We start from the raw sequence: 20457 nt of genomic DNA, 5'->3' as shown, positions 1-20457 counted from the left end.
AGCTAACCTACCAGTCAAAGCATCTGCCCCCTTGTGGTCAGTGCACATCATAGCAACTGGTCGACCAGTAGACTGTCTGCCCCTGATGGTCAGTGCATGTCATAGCGAGTGGTTGAGTGGACTTAGCATATCATTAGCATATTATGCTTTGATTGGTTGAACGGATGACCGGATGACTGGACACTTAGCATATTAGGCTTTTATTATATAGGATTAGAAATTTGACAGTGTGACTGATATTATAGCCACAGGAAATGTTTAGTAATTCTTTTTTTTTTAAATATATATTTTTTATTGATTTTTTTACAGAGAGGAAGGGAGAGGGATAGAGAGTTAGAAACATCAACGAGAGAGAAACATCAATCAGCTGCCTCCTGCACACCCCCTACTGGGGAAGTGCCTGCAACCAAGGTACATGCCCTTGACCGTAATCGAACCCGGGACCCTTCAGTCCGCAGGCTGATGCTCTATCCACTGAGCCAAACCGGTTTTAGCTGTTTAGTAATTCTTAAACTCCATTATCACAACTATAAAAAATAAACTGGAAAAGGCAATGTGATTTGATATATTCCCATTATTATAGTCTCTAAAGTATACAGAAAAATTAGAGTTAGTATGAACAGTATGTATAGACATAGAAAAGGAAATATAATGCCCAGACAGCATGGCTCAGTGGTTGAGTGTCAACCTATGAACCAGGAGGTCACAGTTCATTTCCTGGTCAGGGCACATGCCTGGTTTGTGGGCTGGATCCTCAGTGTGAAGCATGTGGGAGACAGCCAATCAATGATTCTCTTTCATCATTGATTTTTCTGTCTCTCTCTCCCTCTCCCTTCCCTACCTGTTTGGCTCAGTGGATAGAGCATCGGCCTGCGGACTGAAAAGTCCCGGGTTCAATTCCAGTCACGGACACATTGCCCAGTTGCATACTTGATCCTCAGTTTGGGGGCCTACAGAAGGCAGCCAGTCAATGATTCTCAGTTCTCATAATTAATGTTTCTATCTGTCTCTCCCTTTCCCTTCCTCTCTGAAATCAATAAAAATATTAAAAAAATAAAAAATATAGTTTTTAAAAAAGGGAAGTATAAAGCATCATGTGTATTACAGCAACAGGAGAAAATTATAGATGTCAAATGGAATAAAGTTTGTATTATACACTGGACCAGAAAATCAAACTGTCATTGGTTAAATATTAACATGAAAATTACAAAGCTAAAAGCAATTATCAAAGGTGGGATATGTTTAGATAGAATTAGTAAAATGGGAAGAGGTATAAAAATCTAACTGAAGAAACAAACTCTTTAATAGCTTAAAATATAAAAAGAAGGTAAAAGAGCCCTGGCCGGGTGGTAAAGTGCTTAGAGTGTCAGCCCATGCACCGAGTGCTCACAGGTTTGGTTCCTGGTCAAGGGAAAACATTAAAAAAGTGTTTCTTTTATAAATTTCAGGCTTTTAAGTTTTTTATTGGCTACTGGAAAAAAATTTCTGCTGCAAATAGTATCTTGAAGAATGCTTTTTCTATCAGTTGAGAAACACTGGTGATTGCTGCAGACCTGTCCAACTGTTTCATTACTTCCCTCTATATGAATACTGATAGTTCCATAAATTCCATCCTATGAAAAACACAAGCCACTGGGTGCAGGAAGAAAACATTGATCTACTTATGTTAAATTTTAAAAAATCTCCTTTTTAATTTCTACTTTAGAATATGTTTTATAAGATCAGTAATATATCATCATAATGAATAAATAAATATAAGAGAGTATATCATCAGAAAGGATTGATATACAGTTACCCTTGGAAGGGTTTCATTCAGCTCTAGAATTGTAGCTCTAGCTGTAATTATGCATCAGTTGCTTTACATAGTTTATATCCAGCCTCCATAACAACCACCAATACATCAAGCAAAGAATATTTGTATTCCTATTTTACTAGTGAGGAAATTGACATCAAATGAGAATAAATAACTTGTTCAAGATCATATAGCAGAGTGAGATTCAAATGCAGATCTGACTCTAGAGCTGTTCCTCTTTCTACCTCACTGTCTCTCCAAACTTTACCAAAGGATTCACAATAGATTGATTTTCAATGGCAAGCTTCTACAATGACATAAACTCCATTGTCTTGACAAAAGTTGACTTATGTAGTAAATTTTATGAAACTTTTATTTGCATAATGTGAAACATCATTTTATATACACTAGATTTTTAAATTACTAAAACTTACTCCATTGAGATGGAGTAAGGAGAAAGCTAGCACTACAGCCCACTGCCTTCAAAAGAATTATCCATATTGTTTCAGGTTCATGGAGTGAACCCATCTGATTCACAGAAAACCCACAATGTTTATTTATTTTTAATTTAATAAATCTTTATTGTTCAGATTATTACAGTTGTTCCTCTTCCCCCCCCCCCATAGCTCCCGTCCACCTGGTTCCCATCCCACCCTCTTCCCTTACCTCCTCCCCACTGTCCTCATCCATAGGTGTACGATTTTTGTCCAGTCTCTTCCTGCACCCCCCACACCCCTTTACCCCTCAGAGTTGTCAGTCCATTCCCTTTCTATGCCCATGATTCTATTATATTCACCAGTTTATTCTGTACATCAGATTTCTAATTCACTTGATTTTTAGATTCACTTGTTGATAGATATGTATTTGTTGTTCATAATTTTTATCTTTACCTTTTTCTTCTTCTTCCTCTTCTTAGAGAATACCTTTCAGCATTTCATATAATACTGGTTTAGTGTTGATGAACTCCTTCAGCTTTTTCTTATCTGTGAAGCTCTTTAGCTGACCTTCAATTCTGAATGTCAGCTTGCCTGGGTAGAGTACCCTTGGTTGTAGGTTCTTGCTATTCATCACTTTGGCTATTTCTTGCCACTCCTGTCTGGCCTGCATAGTTTCTGTTGAGAAATCAGCTGACAATCGTATGGGTGCTCCCTTGTAGGTTATTAACTGTTTTTCTCTTGCTGCTTTTAATATTCTCTTTGTCTTTTGCTCTTGGCATTTTAATTATGATGTGTCTTGGTGTGGTCCTCTTTGGATTCCTTTTGTTTGGGGTTCTGTGCACTTCCTGGACTTGTAAGTCTATTTCTTTCACCAGGTGGGGGAAGTTTTCAGTCATTATTTCTTCAAATAGGTTTTCAGTATCTTGCTCTCTCTCTTCTTCTGGAACCCCCATAATTCTGATGTTGGTACGTTTGAAGTTGTCCCAGAGGCTTCTTACACTATCTTCAACTTTTTGGATTCTTTCTTCTTTTAGCTTTTCCAGTTGAGTGATTTTTGCTTCTTTGTATTTCAAATCTTTGACTTGATTCTTCCGTTCCTCTAGTTTGCTGTTGAGTGTCTGTATAATATTTTTTATTTCAGTCAGTGTATGTTTAATTTCTAGTTGGTCCTTTTCCATATCCTCGAGGGTCTCTCTCATATCCTCGAGGGTCTTGCTAAATTTATCAGCCTTTTCTAGGAAATTCTTGAAAAACCTTATAACCGTGGTTTTGAACTCTATCTCCAGTCATTTGTTTTCCTCCATTTCTTTGGTTTTTGATCTGTTTCTTTGTCTCCACATTTTCGCTGCTTCCCTGAGTTGGTAGGGTAGCTTTGTGTGCTAGTTGTCCTATATGGGCCAGTGGCTCGGCCTCCCAGTTACCTGAGGTGGACACTCTTGGTGCACCCCTTTGTGGACTGTGTGTACAGCCTTGTTGTAGTTAAGTCTTGATTGTTGTTGGTATCCGTGGGAGGAGTTGACCTCCAGGCCAATTGGCTGTGAGGATCAGCTGTGTCTATGCCTGGAGACAGCCTTATTCGACTAGACTTGCAAAATTGTAAAAGCCTCTGTGCTCAGCTTGGATGGGACGGAGTTTCAGGGTGGAGCCTACAGCCTTGGCTTCCCGTCAGCCCTGCCCTATGTGGTTCCTGGGTCTCAGTGTCCCTCGGTACTCGCTGCAAGCACCTCTGAGAGAAAGGTGCCCTGGAGTTTCACCTGCTGCTAAACAGTCTAGTCTCTCCCCCAATGAATCTGGATTCCCAGATTCTCACCTGGAACTGGGGTTCAGTGCAGTCAGAACTGGGGTTCAGCGCAATCTGGAGCTTTTGTCTCCTTCCCGCTAGGGCAATTCAGCGGCACAGTCAACAGTCCATCCTCTGCACGCATTCACGTGCGTGCCTCCAGAGCTCTGCCTTTCGCCGCTCCCCTGAGTTTCCGCCTTACAGCCCAGATTCCCCCAGTATGAGCCTGGGTCCCCAGGGTCTCGCCCTGAACTGGGGTTCAGTGCTGTCGGAGCTGGGGCTCAGGGCAGTCTGGAGCTTTATCTCCTTCCCACTAGAGAATGCCAGCCAGGCACTCAGCTGCCATGTCCTCTCTGGCTCCTTCCTCTCCACACGTGCGCGCCCGTGTCTCCATATCTCAGGCTTTTACAGCTCCTGTGATTTTCCTTGTGGTTTTCTCTTTCCTTCTAGTTGTAGGATTTCCAGGCAGCCAGCTTTCCTGTGGTTCTGGATGATGTCCGTTTTGTCTTTTAGTTGTATTTTTGAAATTGTTGTGCGAGGCTGCAGTTTAGGTGTTTAACTATGCCGCCATCTTGGTTTCTCCCCCCACAATGTTTTTTAAAGAGCTCTGTTGATTAAAAGAGATTGAGAGCTCAAAATGAAAAATGAAAAGTTTACCTGAGGGCACACTGTTGTGGATTGTTACAATAATGGCCCCCAGTGAACTACAACTACCTGTGCTCATACCTGCTGCAGCCACCTTTCACTTTATATTCATTCTCTTGGTTGCTCTTAGCATATCTACGACAGTCTGGCATTTTCAAAATAAAGCTTATTATCTTAAGGAAGAACAAAGAAAACATAAAAGGCATAGATATAGTTTAGTATGGGGGAAAAAGTAGGTTTATAGTTGTGAGCACACAAAACAGCTTATTCTTGTAGTATTATTTAGTAATTATTGTATTATTTATTTGTACTACAATAATAAACCTACTTTTGCCCACCCCGATATACTAACAATCTTTGGTTCTATAATACCTCTACTGCATCTGTGGGAACCCTAATCAGTTAGTGTATGCGTATGTTCAAGACCACTCTAAGCATTGGAGTCCTAATTAGGGTGTTCAAGGCCAAGTTGCCATAAGCAGGTACAAAGATGCAGCAAGCTATACACTGCGCAGGTGTGCCTTTCTGTAGCCCAAATACTGAGGTCACTATTTGGCATGAAGCCTCTTTTGTTTGAGTGTGTCTGAGCTTGTATATAAGTTGCCACTGACCAGCCTGTGGTTAGCTCCTGTATACCAGTAGATCCTATGTTGGGGGCTACATTGTAGGGAAGATGTATTACTGACCAGCCGATGATGGCTGTTTTACTGACCAGCCGATGATGGCTGTTTTTGCTAGGGGATGGCTCTTGTGTTTGCTACTGTATTAGCAAGGACTGCTTTACTGGATTGCTTTGTCTAATGGCTCCTTAGTAGCAATGGCTATTTGGGCTACAATAAAGACTCTCTTATATACCCACGACTTCTCATGTCTTCTCCATTTGATACCTGGCGTCTAAGGAGGTCCAGTCCCTGGCAGAGGGACTCAGACACAACAGTTGGCATAGTCGAACAGCATAAAGGACCTGTGCACCCAACAACTGACTAGCCATATACTCTTGCACATTTGGGGGCAAAAATTTTATTCTTTCAGTTCATTCCCATCTCTTATTTTGTCCTTTAAATATTTCTAATTTCTTTTTCATCAAGGGCCTTCCTACTTGTTCTCCAGAGCTGATGAATCTTGATGCTTTAAAAAAATATATTTTTATTTATTTCAGAGAGGAAGGGAGAGGGAGATAGAAATAACAATGATGAGAGAGAATCATTGATTGGATGCCACTTGCACACCCCCCACTGGGGTTTGAGCCCACAACTGGGGCATGTGCCTTGACCAGGAATCGAACCATGACCTCCTGGTTCATAGGTTGATGTTTAACCACTGAGCCATATCAGTAGGGCAATGCTTTTTTTTTTTTTTTTAGAAAAAAAAAAATCTCTTCTGTCAGGGAAACTGAAGGGTGTACATCACTCTTTCTGATCTGGGAATAATTATCTTCAATCCCAGCACTGTAACCTTGGCTCCAAGGTTGGGGGCGGGGGGGGGGGGAGGGCAGAATTAAAAAGAAATCTTAAAAGAAACAAGTTTTTCTTGCCTACTACATCTCATTTGCTGATGAACTATAAAAATTAGATCATAGATACAGTAAATAAATTGCAGATCCAGTAAAATTACAAAATCAATGAAAAACTAATAAAATGCCACTGTTGGAGTTCATGTAATCACCATGCTGCCAAAACAACTGGTGGAAAAGTAAATAACTTAATCCATTACTTAACTGTTTGTTCTATATGAAAGCAAACATATGAATACTACATTTTAAAATATTTAGATAATTGGTTAAATTTTTTATTTTACATCTGGCTGTTTGATAGAATGTAGAAACGGCCTGAGGCAAGTAAATATGATTATGCGGTAAATACACAGAGCAATTCACTTTGGAGAATTACAGACTTAGAATAACAAACAGGTGATATGGAGTAAAAAAAAAAAAAAAGTACAAAACAAACCTTGTTTCCCATTAGAAGATTCAGGTCTTACTAAACTCTATCTCAGGGTTTTGAAAATGTTTACATTTAGAATAATAAAAATGCATGACCTACTCCATATGTTTGCAGAATATATTTTTAAAAATTGAAAAGTATTACACAGATGTTAATTATTAGTCTATTTTACAAGTGCTAATTGAGCATCTACTATATGCCAAGTTCTGTAATGAATATAGGAAATAGAAAAAGTAAGTAAAACACAGTCTCTGCATTTAGGAAGTTAACAATCTAGTGTGGGAGTTAAAACAAACTCAATTATGAGACTATGATGCATACGAAAATAAAGGCACAATGTGCCATCAGAAAGGTCTTGGGAAAGTTTTGGAGTATGTAGAACTTGAGATGGAAGAAGATGGGATGACAGCCCTTCATTGCAGACAGTCCATCTGCAGAACAGACTAAGAAAGACTTGGAAGTGAATTAGATAGGTATACTGAGTAGCTAATAATTTGAATGGGTTGGAAAAAATATGTGTGTAGCAGAGACAAAACAGAAAGGAACTTGGCATCTGATTGCATAGGATTTTTATGCCTGGACACTTGCAATTTATTCTTTCCCCATTTGGAGGTATAAGGTTAAAAAAAAAAGAGCAAAGGTAACTTAAAGCTCCTTGATTTCACAAGTTTTTCAAAACAGCACTGGTAATAGCAAGAACATTTCTGAAGTAGGATATTGATTGCCTCTATTGCTTAGGCTCAGCATCCTCTGCAACAAGTCTAGGACATGCCCTTTGTGTGGTCCCTCTCTGAACATGACAGTGACCTAAACATAATTGCTAGGGAATTGCTTCTTGACCTATGATTAATGTGAGACTGGTGAGCTACTTGTTGTTTTTTTCTGCCAAGAAAGAGAGTTGCCAGGTGGATGAGTGTCAGGGGAGAGAGTTGTTGTAAATTTTCTTTTAATTTAATTTAATTTTTTCTAATTATAGAAGTGTATGATAGTGAGGAATTACTACTAGAAAGAGAAAGACAGGATAGAGAAACCTTGGATGATCTAGAGCCAGAACTCCTGGCAATATCTTTGCACTGCTTCAGTTATATTGCCTTACACTCCCTTCAGACAGCCGCTGAGTTGGTAGGGTGACAGAGAAAAAACACACTATTAGTTCTACTTCCATTTTCTAAGCCACACTTTGGGGGTACATTATTCATTCTTTCCATCATCATCAACTACTTTTTTTCTGAGGATTTACCAAAAAACAAAATAACTACTAAAGACTTTCTCTAGATTCTCTACAGTCGCGACCCACAGGTTGAGAACCGCTAGCAGGGTCGCCTAAGACCATAAGAAAACACAGATATTTACATTACGATTCATAACAGTAGCAAAATTACAGTTATGAAGTAGCAACAAAAATAATTTTATGGTTGGGGGTCATCACAACATGAGGAACTGTATTAAAGGGTTGAGGCATTAGAAAGGTTGAGAACCACTGCTCTAGATGAATGCAGAGTCAGAGATAATCACATAGTAATTGCATCATCCCTCTCTATTATTTTTTATTTTTTATTTTTAATGAATCTTTATTGTTCAGATTACAATTGTTTCTCCTTTTTCCCCACATATCTCCCCACCACCCAGTCCCTACCCCCCCTGTGCCCTTACCTCCCCTCCCCGCTGTCCTTATCCATAGGTGTATGATTTTTGTCTAGTCTCTTCCCATACTCCCCACACAGACACCCCTTTCCCCCTGAGAATTATCAATCCACTCCCATTCTATGCCTGATTCTATTAAGTTCACCAGTTTATTCTGTTCCTCAGATTTTTAATTCACTTGACTTTTAGATTCACTTGTTGATAGATATGTATTTGTTGTTCATAATTTTTATCTTTCTTCTTCTTTTTCTCTTTTTAAAGAATACCTTTCAGCATTTCATATAATGCTGGTTTGGTGGTGATGAACTCCTTTAGCTTTTTCTTATCTGTGAAGCTCTTTATCTGCCCTTCAATTCTGAATGATAACTTTGCTGGGTAGAGTAGTCTTGGTTGTAGGTTCCTGCTATTCATCACTTTGAATATTTCTTGCCACTCCCGTCTGGCCTGCATGGTTTCTGTTGAGAAATTAGCTGATAATCGTATGGGAGCTCCCTTGTAGGTAACTAACTGTTTTTCTCTTGCTGCTTGTAAGATTCTCTCTTTGTCTTTTGCTCTTGGCATTTTAATTATGATGTGTCTTGGTGTGGTCCTCTTTGGATTCATTTTGTTTGGGGTTCTGTGCGCTTCCTGAACTTGTAAGTCTATTTCTTTCATCAGGTGGGGGATGTTTTTGTTCATTATTTCTTCAAATAGGTTTTCAGCATCTTGCTCTCTCTCTTCTTCTGGCACCCCCATAATTCTGATGTTGGTTCGCTTGAGGTTGTCCCAGAGACTTCTTACACTATCTTCAACTTTCTGAATTCTCTTCTCTTCATGCTTCTCTGGAGGAGTGTCCTTGGCCTCTTTGTATTCCAAATCTTTGAGTTGATTCTTGCAATCCTCTAGTCTGCTTTTGGGTCTCTGTATAATATTTTTTATCTCAGTCAGTGTATGTTTAATTTCTAGTTGGTCCTCATTGAATTTATCGGCCTTTTCCATGAAATTCTTGAAAAACCTTATAACCGTGGTTTTGAACTCTATGTCCAGTCGCTTGTTCTCCTCCATTTCTTTGGTTTGTGATCTGCTTCCTTGCCTTCTCATATTCTCTGCTTCCCTAAGTTGGTAGGGTAGTTTTGTGTACAAGGTGTCCTATTGGTTCAACGGGTCAGCCTCCCAGTTACTTGAGGTGGACACTCTTGGTGTACCCTTGTGTACTGTGTGTCCCCCAGCAGGAGCTACAGCAAGGGCTAGTTTTCTCCTCCTTTGCTTGGGCGGTTTTGGAGCAGTCTGACTGGAGCTGCAGTTAATTAGGTTGAGCAGCCCCAGAACAGGCCATTTATATGCAAAAGCCGCTGAGTGGAGCCTGGGCGGGTTTGTAGAATGCGGGGCCTCAGGGCGGGGCGGGGTCTCAGGGCGTCACTAGGCTGGGGCGTGGCCAACGGCGATGGCTGCCGTCAGCTGTCTCTGCCTTTCCACGTTTCCAAGTCCCTGCGCTCCAGCGCAGTAAACAATGATTGATGGGCGCACCTCTGCAAAAAAGTTACTCTCACTTTCCGACCCGATGGCCGAGAGTCCAGCTTCTCCCCGTAGGTGCCTGGGTCCCCCGAGTGTCCCCAGAAACTGGATTTCAGAGTGATCGGGAGCTTGTCTCCCTGCGGGTTGAAGAAAAGCTGCGCACCCAGCCGCCCGCCGCCGGCCCGATTCGCGTGCCTCCGTACCTCAGTTTTTCAGCGATTGTGTTCCTTTCTCTTCTTAGTTGTAAATCTTCCACTCAGCCAGCTTTCCCGTGGTTCTGGGTGGTAGACGTTTTTGTCTTTTAGTTGTATTTTTGAAATTGTTGTGTGTGGCAGCAGATTAGTTGTTTAACTATGCCGCCATCTTGGTTCCTCCTTCTAAGTGTTTTTATATAGGTAAAATCAAAGTACATTGAGCATCAAGTGAAAAAAAATTAATGAACAGGCAATATGCAAATTTGTAAGGTATAGCTGAGTGGAAAAGGACACTCTTTTTTTTGCCTTGAGTGTTAGAGTAGAGGGGCAGAGAGAGGAAAAAAGAGTGGGGTTTAAGGGCTGATTTTGTGTATGAGTCTTAGTTTTTTTAGTGCTAGCTTGAAAAGCAACTGTCCCTCTCTACACTTCCCTGGGTCTCTGTAGACCTGCAATCAATAAATGATCTGTTGAAACTCATGTCTGACCCTGCAAACCACCACATTCCAAGAAGGGCTCTGTCTCTACCTTTTCCTCTCCTGTTCACTCCTATGAATTGAAATGAGGTTCTGTCCCTGCTCCTCCAATACAACTGTCCTGGAAATGTAGATTCCCCAGCTATTAAAGCCATTGCTCATTTGTTGGCCCTTACCTCCCCATTCTCTCTGGCATTTGGCACTATTGGCCATTCCAATCTTCTTGGTACAATCTCACCCTGGACTCTAATGACACTATTCTCTCTAGCCTTATTATCCATCTACTCCTCTCAGTCCTCACTGCTATTGCTATAATTTAAGTCCTCATTGTTCTTATTTGGGCTATTCAATAGTCACCAGAGTTACATAACTAGAGTCCGTCCACCTCTTTACTGCCAAAGTCAAAGCAAAATTCTATTCATGTTCTTCAATGAGTGAACCCTTAAATGACTCCCCATTGCTCACAGGATAAAGTCCAAACTTCATAGCCTGTCTCTGCCTACCACTCCAACCTCATTAATTGCTGTGTTTTTATATCCTACGCCAGAGCAAACTGATATGCTTATTTATAGATCATGTTTTTTTTTGTTTTGTGTCTTTGTTACCTTTATCCGGTTTGAAATGTTCTTGTTCTCCTTTCTCTGCTTGGTGAACACCAATCTTTCAAGATTCAACTTATGCGAGTTCCTTTATGAAGTCTTTCTGATCAATTGGTCACTCCCTCATTTGTGCCCTACAATACCTTCTAAAATAAATGCTTCTATTTTAATATCTACAAAACTTTACAATTAATAAAACTTGTTTACCTGTTTTTCTCATCTAGACTCTAAACTACTGGAGGATAAGGACTATGTCTTAGATGGCCTTGTATCCTCAATATAAATTGGCACATAACTTTTATTAAATATGTCTTTTACCCCTACAATTCAATGACTTTTAGGATATTCACAGATTTGTGCAATCATCACTACAACTTTAGAACATTTTCATTACCTCCAAAGAAATCCCTTAGTCATCATCTCCTCAATTCCCCTATATCTCTGAGCCCTAGGTAACCAGTAATTAAATTTTTATCTTCTGGATTTGCTTATTCAGAATATTTCATATACATGAAATCATACAATATATGGCTTTTTATGTGTAGTTTTTTTTTCTCAGCATAGTGTTTTTAATGCTCATCCATATTGTACTCTGTTTCTTTTTTTGCTAATATTCCATTGCACAGATATACCAAATTTTATTTATCCATTCATCAGTTGGTATACATTTGGTTTTCTCTTTTTTCTGGCTACTACCAATAATGCTGCCATCTGTGTACAAGTTTTTGTATGAAAATAAGTTTTCAATTTTCTTGGATATATACCTAGCAGTGGAATTTCTGGGTCACACAGTAATTCTATGTTTAATCTTTTGAGAAACTGTCAGATTATTTCCCAAAGCATTGCATCATTTTTAAAAAATGAGGTGAAATTCATAGCATATAATTAACCATTCCAAAGTGCACAATTAAGTGACATTTAGTGCATTAACAATGTTGTACAACCACAATCTCTCTCTAGTTTGAAAACTTTTTCATTATCCCAGAAGTATACTCTGTACTCATCAAATAACTCATTCCCTTCTCCCCCACCCTTGATAAGTACTAATCTGCTTTTTGTCTCTATGGATGTGGTCTTTTGTATCTGGATTCTTTTACTTATAATGTTTTTGAGGTCCATCCAACTTGTAGTATGTATCAGTACTTTGTTCCTTTTTATGGCTGAATAATATACCATTGCATATATATATATATACCACAATTTGTTTACCCACTCACTCATTGATGAACATTTAGGTTGTTTAAACCTTTTAACTCTAACGAATAATCTATACAAATAAAAGTGTAATATGCTAGTTATACCGGACGTCCTTCTGGACGATCTTCCGAAGTAAGCCGCTATGGTGGGGGCTGAGGCAGAGGCTGCTGCCGCGGTGGGTGGGGTCCGAGCCCCTTGCATGAATTTTGTGCATTGGGCCTCTAGTGTTTTTTATAAACATCTGTGTACATGTTTTCTGTTTGGACATATGCTTTCATTTCTCTTGGGTTTATACATAGTAGTGGAATTGATGGGTCATATGATTATCCTATATTTAACATTTTGAGGAACTGCCAAACTGTTTCCACAGTGGCTGTATCATTTTACATTCTTATTAGCAATGTATGAGCATTCATAATTCTCCATATCCTTGCCAATGCTTGTTATTTTCCACTTTTTAAATTATACCCATCTAATGGGTGTGATGTGGTATCTCATTGTGGTGTTGATTCTCATTTTTAAAATGACCAATGAGCCGAAACCGGTTTGGCTCGGTGGATAGAGCGTCAGCCTGCGGACTGAAAGGTCCCAGGTTCGATTTCGGTCAAGGGCATGTACCTTGGTTGCGGGCACATCTCCAGTGGGAGGTGTGCAGAAGGCAGCTGATTGATGTTTCTCTCTCATCAATGTTTCTAACTCTCTTTCCCTCTCCCTTCCTCTCTGTAAAAAAATCAATAAAAATATATTTAAAAAGATAAAATAAAATAAAATGACCAATGATTTTGAGTATCTTTTCATGCATTTGATAGTCACTTGTATATCTTCTTTGGATAAATATCTGTCAAGTTCCCTTGCACATTTAAAAAATTGGGTTGTCATTTTTTTGATGAGTTGTAAGTGCTATTTATATATTCTGAATATTAAACCCTATGGGATATATGATTTGCAAAAATTTTCTCCCATTCAGTGGGTCATCTTTTCAGTCTCTTGATAATGTTCTTGAAGCATAAAAGTGTTTAATTTTGATGATACCCAGTTTCTCTATTTTTTCTTTCTTTTATTTTTTTTGCTTGTGCTTTGGTAGCACATGTAATCCAAGGATACAAAGATTTATGCCTATATTTTCTTCTAAGAGTTTTTCAAGCTTTAGCAAGTATATTTAGATCTTTGACCCATTTGAATTAATTTGTGCATATGTTGTGAGGTTTGCATCCAAATTCATTCTTTTGCACTTGGCTCTCCTGTTGTCCTCATTATTTTGTTGAAGAGATTATTCTTTCCCTTTCCCACTGAGTTGTCTTGGCATTCTTGCTAGAAAATCAACTGATCATAAATGTGAGGGTTTGTTTCTGAACTCTACATGTCTATCCTCATGCAAATTCTACACTGTCTTGATTATTGTAGCTTTGTAAAGTTTTGAAATTGGAAAACATTCATTTTCATATGAATTTTCCTATAATTTTGTTCATTTCTGCAAAGAAGTCAACTGGGATTTTGATAGGGATGTATCAAATGGATGTAGATCCATTTGGAGAATATTACCATATTGATAATATTAAGCTTTTCAATCCATGAACATGGGAAGTATTTTCATTTATTGGGGTTTTAACTTTTTAAAAAATATATTTTATTGATTTTTTTTTCAGAGAGGAAGGGAGGGGGATAGAGAATTAAAAACATTGATGAGAGAGAAACATAGGTCAGCTGCCTCCTGCACACCCCCTACTGGGGATATGCCTGCAACCAAGGTACATGCCCTTGACCAGAATCGAACCTGGAACGCTTCAGTCCACAGGCCAATGCTCTATCCACTGAGCCAAACCGGTTAAGGCAAGAGTTTTAACTTTTTTGAACAATTTTGCAGTCATCAGTGTATGAACTTTGCACTTCTTTTGTTAGATTTATTCTTAAGTACATTATTCTTTTTGATGCTATTGTATATAGAATTGTTAATTTCATTTTTGTTTTGTTCATTGAGATGATATAGAAATGAATTTTTATATATTGATCTTTCATCTTGTGACTCTGCTGAACTTATTAGTTTTTATAGTTTTTTAGTGGATTCCTTGGGATTTTTAAATATAAGATCATATCATTAGAGAATAGAGATAGTTTTACTTCTTTCTTTTCAATTGATGGTTTTTATTTCTATTTCTTATCTAATTGCCTTGGCTAGAACCTCTAGTCCAATGTTAAATAGAAATGGCAAGAGTGGACATCCTTGTTTTATTCCTGATCTTAGGAGGAAAGCATTCATCTCTTACCATTAAATATATTAGGTGTGGTTTTTTGAGGATGCCCTTTATAAGGTTGAGGAAATTTCTATTTCCAGTCTATTGTGTGTTATTTTTTTTAAACAAAGGGGTGCTGAATTTTATCAAAAGCTTTTTTCTGCATCAATTGAGATGATCATGTAGTCTTTGTCCTTTATTCTATTGATGTGGTGTGTTACATTTAATTAATTTTTGGATTATACCAACCTTTGTTTCCTGGGTTAAATGCAAATATTTCTTAAATTGAATTCATGATGATTAACTTATCTGAGGATTGGGTAAAAGTTAATTCAATAAATGGCCACAGAAACAAGATTGAAAAATAATTTCCATTGTAAGACAATAACTAGTTAGGAAACATGGAAACTTTGGAAGTAGAATTATTATTGTAAAAAGATCCAAAAAGATTATATGAGTATAAATTTATTACAATTTACCACCCTTTGAGTCCTATATTTTTCCTTTACAGTCCTGGAACAAGATCTTCATGGTATTTTAGATTTAATAAAACTTAACTATTACAAATATCCCTATACTATAAAAATGACTTCAATGCTTTCCTCATACACTTTCTCTATCTGTTCTCCCAACTTACTTTCTCCCTCCCTCCCTCTCTCTCTCTCTGACACACACACACACACTCACACAAATGTCTTTCTCAAGTATTATCCTAAATGAGAGTATAACTACTATCAACCCTTACTGAATATCCAAAAATGGTGTTAATTGGGCATATAGTGAGGTTACTTCTGATTTAAATAACCTTAGTACTGTTAGAGGAAAAGAGCCTAACATAGAATAAAAAGGACAGAAAAACTTACGTTTAATTGTGACCCCAAGAATTATCAATATCTCTATTAACAGGGACAAGAGCTTCATCTTCTGAGCAGCTCCTCCTCTCTGTAACACAAGCAGAACTATGTGGCTGGCCTATAGCTTCTTTACAGTTTTGGTGGGGGGGGGGGAGGGGTGGTGGTGTCAGGACTTGGTTGCTAAGCAACCATTTCTTTACTCTTTGGCCAATGAGCTGCCAGGAAGTTTCTTTCAACCAGGAATAAAGGCAGGTGCTGGAAGAGCAGGTTGTGGGAAGGAATCATATCTAGTTTGTTACTCCTTTGGCAGGAGATAAGGGATAGGCTTGAAATAGATAGTTGCTCTTTGAAACTGAAGGAAGGTGAATAAGTCCAATTAGTCCACACTAATATTAATGTTCAGAGTTGCTGAAAGTTTTTTTAAAATTCTTTATTGTTTAAAGTATTACATATAGTATTACATATGTCTCCTTTATCCCCTATTGACCTCTCCCCGGCCACCCCCACCCCCCCACATGCCCTCACCCCCGCTAGTGTCTGTGTCCATTGTTTATGCTTATATGCATGCATACTAGTCCTTTGGTTGATCTCTTACCCCTCCCCCCCCACCTTCCCTCTGACGTTTGATGGTCTGTTGGATGCTTCTATGTCTCTGGATCTATTTTTGTTCATCAGTTTATGTTGTTCATTATATTCCACAAATGAGTGAGATCATGTGATATTTATCTTTCTCTGACTGGCTTATTTTATGTTACCTCAAGAGGTGCAAGCTGCATTTATGTGAAAACAATTAAGTACATAAGCTGACCTGACATCTTTAATATCTCAAGGCTAGGGTGGACAAGAAACATATGGACCAAGTCTTTGGTCTCCATCTGGGTGAAAACATCATTTATCCTCTCTTCACATAAGGAACTCCTGAGCTTTCACTGGGACAAAGACAAATACATATATCCACGTCATCTATGATTTTTTAAAATGGTCTTTCATTAAAAGGAATCTTAAAATACCTTCTTTACTATCTTAAACAATATGGGCATTTCATGAGTGAGTGATCTCAAGGTAGGACCAGGAACTAAAATGAGTATTTGGTTAAAAGGACAGTAATATTAAGGATAAACCAAGAAATGGAGGCAGTTGAGAAGTTATGCCTAAAATATATTCAACTTTCACAGTGTGTCCAGGTAATTATTTCAGAAACTCTTACATTTATTGTCTTGAATTTACAGGTTTCCCCCCTTTATTAGTTTCCCATTGTTGTCTTGACAAATTACCACCAATATAGTGGGTTAAAATAACAGAAATGTATTCTCTCCTGGTTTTGGAAGTCAGAAGTCCAAAAGGATTCTTACAGGACTAAAATCAAGGTCAGGTCTAGTTCCTTCTGAAGGCTCCGGAGGAGAATCCTTCCTTGCTTGGTAGCTCCCAGCTTTTAGTGGCTGCCCACATTCCTCAATTTGTGGCCACTTCATTCTAATCTCTGTTCAGTCATCACTCTGCCTTCTCCTCTTCTGAAGTCTAACATCCCTTTGTCTCCCTCTTATAAGGACACTTAATGATGATGTTCAGGGCCCACCAAGATAATAAAGGATAATTTCCCCATCTTAAGATCCTCAATCACATCTGCAAAGTGAGATGTGATTTTTGCCAAATGAAGTAACATTCACAGGTTTCAGAGATTAGATTCTGGAAATCTTGGGGAGCACTGTTCAAGCTACCCGTGTCTTTAATGTCTTTTCCTTTCAGCAACAGACTTCAAAATGGAACTTTCTTTCCTAACTTCTGTACTTTAAAAAATTGCCTCAATATAATTTATTTAAAGTTTTAAATATCATCCATTAAACATTCTCCAAATAATATTTTTTCAGTTCCCATTTGGATCCAGAATTTTCAGCATTGTCCAGCAGATGATTTGCCTCCTACTTTTACTGAACTTGAGGTCATTTGACCTATCTTCCCTCAACTTCCTTTTTATTTGAAATTTCTTTTCATGAGATTTTTCTTTTTCTTTTTCTCTTTTTGGCTCAATCCCTTCACCAACACCATCCCCAGCCACCAACCCTCCCAATAGCTGTTATCTTGTTCTCTATCTATAGATCTATTTCTATTTTGCTTGTTAGTTCAGTTTGCTCATTAGATTCCACATATGAGTGAAAGCATATGGTACTTCTCTCTGACTGGCTTATTTCACTTAGCATAATGCTCTCCAGGTCCATCCATGCTGTTGCAAAAAGTATGATTTCCATTTTTTTTTTACAGCCGAGTAGTATTCCATATGTAAATGTACCACAGCTTTTTTATTCACTCATCTACTAATAGATACTCGGGCTGCTTCCAAATCTTGGCTATTGTAAATAATGCTTCAATGAACATAGGGGTGCATGTATTATTTTGAGTGTTTTGGGTTTCATTGGACATATTACCAAACTAGAGGCCTGGTGCATGAAAATTCATGCACTGGAGTGGGGAGGGGGGTCCTTCAGCCCAGCCTGCCCCCTCTCACAGTCCGGGAGCCCTCAGAGGCAGGAGGCGATCCCGCGATCAGGGGAAGGAGACGCCCCCAACACACCTCTGCTGCTGCCACTGCTGGCAGCGCAAGCCTCGGCTGGCCCTGGTTACCTGAGCTTCGGGCGGCCCTGGGCGGCTGGGCAGCCGCAATCTGAGGCTTGCCTGCACCTTGGGCTAGCCCTGGGTGACTGGGGGGCTGAGGAGTCTGGGGGACTCTGGAGGCAGGCGCACGGAGCGGCCGGACCTGTCTGGGGCCGGGCCCAGCCGTGCTGTGTGCCTGCCGCCCCAGCGGGGCTGAGGGGACTGGGCGCCGCCATCTTGTGGCTGTGGGCACCGCCATCTTGGAGGGTATGGCAGTCAATTAGCATATTCCCTCTTTATTAGATAGGATGTGGAATCACTGGGAATCTCCATCTATTCATTCTTTTTGTAATTCATCCCAAAATATGAAATGCCCTTCCTATATTCTAAGTCCAAGCTTCCTACTCTCACTTTTCCTTCTATACACATCTACTTTTTCTGGAAGTCTATTGACCATTTGTCCTCTCTCAGTTTTAATCTTTTTGTTACCAACCTTCTTCATTTTTTAAAGTCCCATCCATTTTTTATTACTAATGTCCCTTGTTTAATTTCTTTGACCTAGGTGGAGCCAGGTCAAATGGATGAAAACCAAACAAAAGCGCTGAATTTGTCCTGGCAGGTTTCTTGCAGACACCATCTATTAAGGCAGGCTATTTGTACTATTTATTTTCTTCTATGTGCCCATATAGATAGGTGATGTCCTCATCATGGTCACAGTGGTCTCTAATAACTATCTGAATTCATCACCCATGTGTATTTTCTTCTTGGACCTTTGTTATTCAACAGTAATGACCCCTCAGCTTCTGGCTGATTTTTTTGACCAACTTTCTTCTTAGTTTAAAAATTCTTCATTCCACCTCTCCTAAAAAAATTTTCCTTTGACTCTGGTATCCTTTCAACTACTATCTCCTCAACTTTCCCTTTAGCTTCTAAACATTCAAAAAGATAGTCCATAATCACTGCTTCTGGCTTGTTGCTTCCTAATTATTGTTTAACTACTTGCTTTTATTTTTGCTAATTTACATAGATCCTAAGTCCAATTAATTATCTTTTCTCAGTTCTCATCCTTCTGATCTCCATAAAACATCTGACCTTTCTGACCACAAACATCTTTTTGAAAATATATTATTGGTTTCTCTAAAACTGAATTGCAATTATTTTCTATACTCTTAAACATTATTTATTCTTCTTCTATCACTCCTTCTTCCTTCATTCATGTATTGCATACTTATTATATGCTAAATATGAATGGTAATTCTCTTTCAGGTGTCCATTAATTTCAGTTCTTAGTTCCTCTTAGTCTTTACATTAAAATTAGGGCCTCCTCACAGTAATCCCATTCAATATCATGTGTTCTTCCTTAGTTTTGCCAATATTTCTCTTTTTTTTTTAAATACATTTTTATTGATTTCAGAGAGGAAGAGAGAGAGAGAGAGAGAGAAGAGAGAGAGAGAGAGAGAGAGAGAGAGAGAGAGAGAGAGAGAGAGAAACCAATAATGATGAGAATCATTGATTGGCCGCCTCCTGCACACCCCACATTGGGGATCAAGCCTACAACCAGGGCATATGCCCTGACTAGGAATCGAATCATGACCTCCTGGTTCATAGGTAGATACTCAACCACTGAGTCATGACAGCCAGGCACCAACATCTTTTTATTGCTCCTTATTTAACTCTCATTCATTATCTCATTCATTCAATAAATATTTATTGAGAGTCCAGTATGTGCCAGGCATTGTGCCATTCTCTGTGGATAGTGAACAAGAAGACATATTTCCTAACCTGAGAGAGTTTATAAGTCCAGAGTGAAAGATAAATATAAAAAAATAATCACAAAAATAAATGTATAATAACAAACTATAAAAAGTACTTTATAGGTAAATAAATGAGCACTGAAGACATATGAGGGGATACTGTGGGTAGAAGTAAGGTGGGATCAGAATCAAGACAGGTACTGTCAGAAAGTGATGTTTAAGTTGAACTGTGAAGTATGAGAATGGGTCAACTAAACAAATCATGCCCGAAGTATAGCAAAAAACACATGAAAAGGCCATGTGGTAAGCATAAGATGTATTCAAGAAAATGAAAAGCTCTAAGGGTTGCTATGATTTGAACTAGAGACTGGGAGGTATAAGATAAAGCAGAATTGGTAGGGATGTTCACTCAATTCTTAATGATTTCATTTTTATAATTAGACTATATTAATTGAATCAGGTTGCCATAATGAAATGCCATAGACTAGGTGGCTTAAATAACAGAAATTAATTTTCTTACAGTTTTGGAGGCTGGTCTGATTCTGGTGAAGGGTCTCTCCCTGATTTGCAGATGACCACCTTCTCACTTTATCTTCACATCAAGGAGGTCTGAGGAAGGAAGATAGAGAAAGATATTTTCCTTTAAAAAAGAAAGGCCATAGTCCTAGTGAATTAGGGTCCAATCTTTATGGCCTTATTTAACCTTAATTACCCCCTAAAGACCCTATCTCCTGATATAATCACATTGAGGTCTAGGGCTCTGACATACAAATTTGGAGGGAACACAATTCAGTCCATAGCAAAGACCACCAGAATGTCATTGAATGACTT

The 20457-nt window shown here is 38.8% G+C and overlaps 1 protein-coding gene across 6 annotated transcripts in view; it reads right to left on the bottom strand.

Moving 5' to 3' along the window:
- Positions 1 to 20224, bottom strand: part of SEL1L2 (SEL1L2 adaptor subunit of ERAD E3 ubiquitin ligase) — a 114317-nt gene extending 94093 nt beyond the window's left edge. For 5 of the 6 annotated variants that reach the window (XM_054723923.1, XM_054723924.1, XM_054723926.1 and 2 more), the window contains exon 1: positions 15293 to 15393. In XM_054723923.1, the coding sequence (XP_054579898.1) occupies positions 15293 to 15350 (58 nt within the window). In that variant the 5' untranslated portion in view covers positions 15351 to 15393. Of the gene's footprint in view, positions 1 to 15292; positions 15394 to 20146 lie in introns of those variants that run through there. The other variant, XM_054723928.1, reaches the window with a different exon arrangement.
- Positions 20225 to 20457: the final 233 nt, after the last annotated feature.

The sequence above is a fragment of the Eptesicus fuscus genome, chromosome 12, assembly GCF_027574615.1.
Source record: "Eptesicus fuscus isolate TK198812 chromosome 12, DD_ASM_mEF_20220401, whole genome shotgun sequence".
Taxonomy (NCBI): domain Eukaryota; kingdom Metazoa; phylum Chordata; class Mammalia; order Chiroptera; family Vespertilionidae; genus Eptesicus; species Eptesicus fuscus.
The sequence above is the reverse complement of the archived record's forward strand: the minus strand, read 5'-3'. Positions and strand labels throughout refer to the sequence as shown.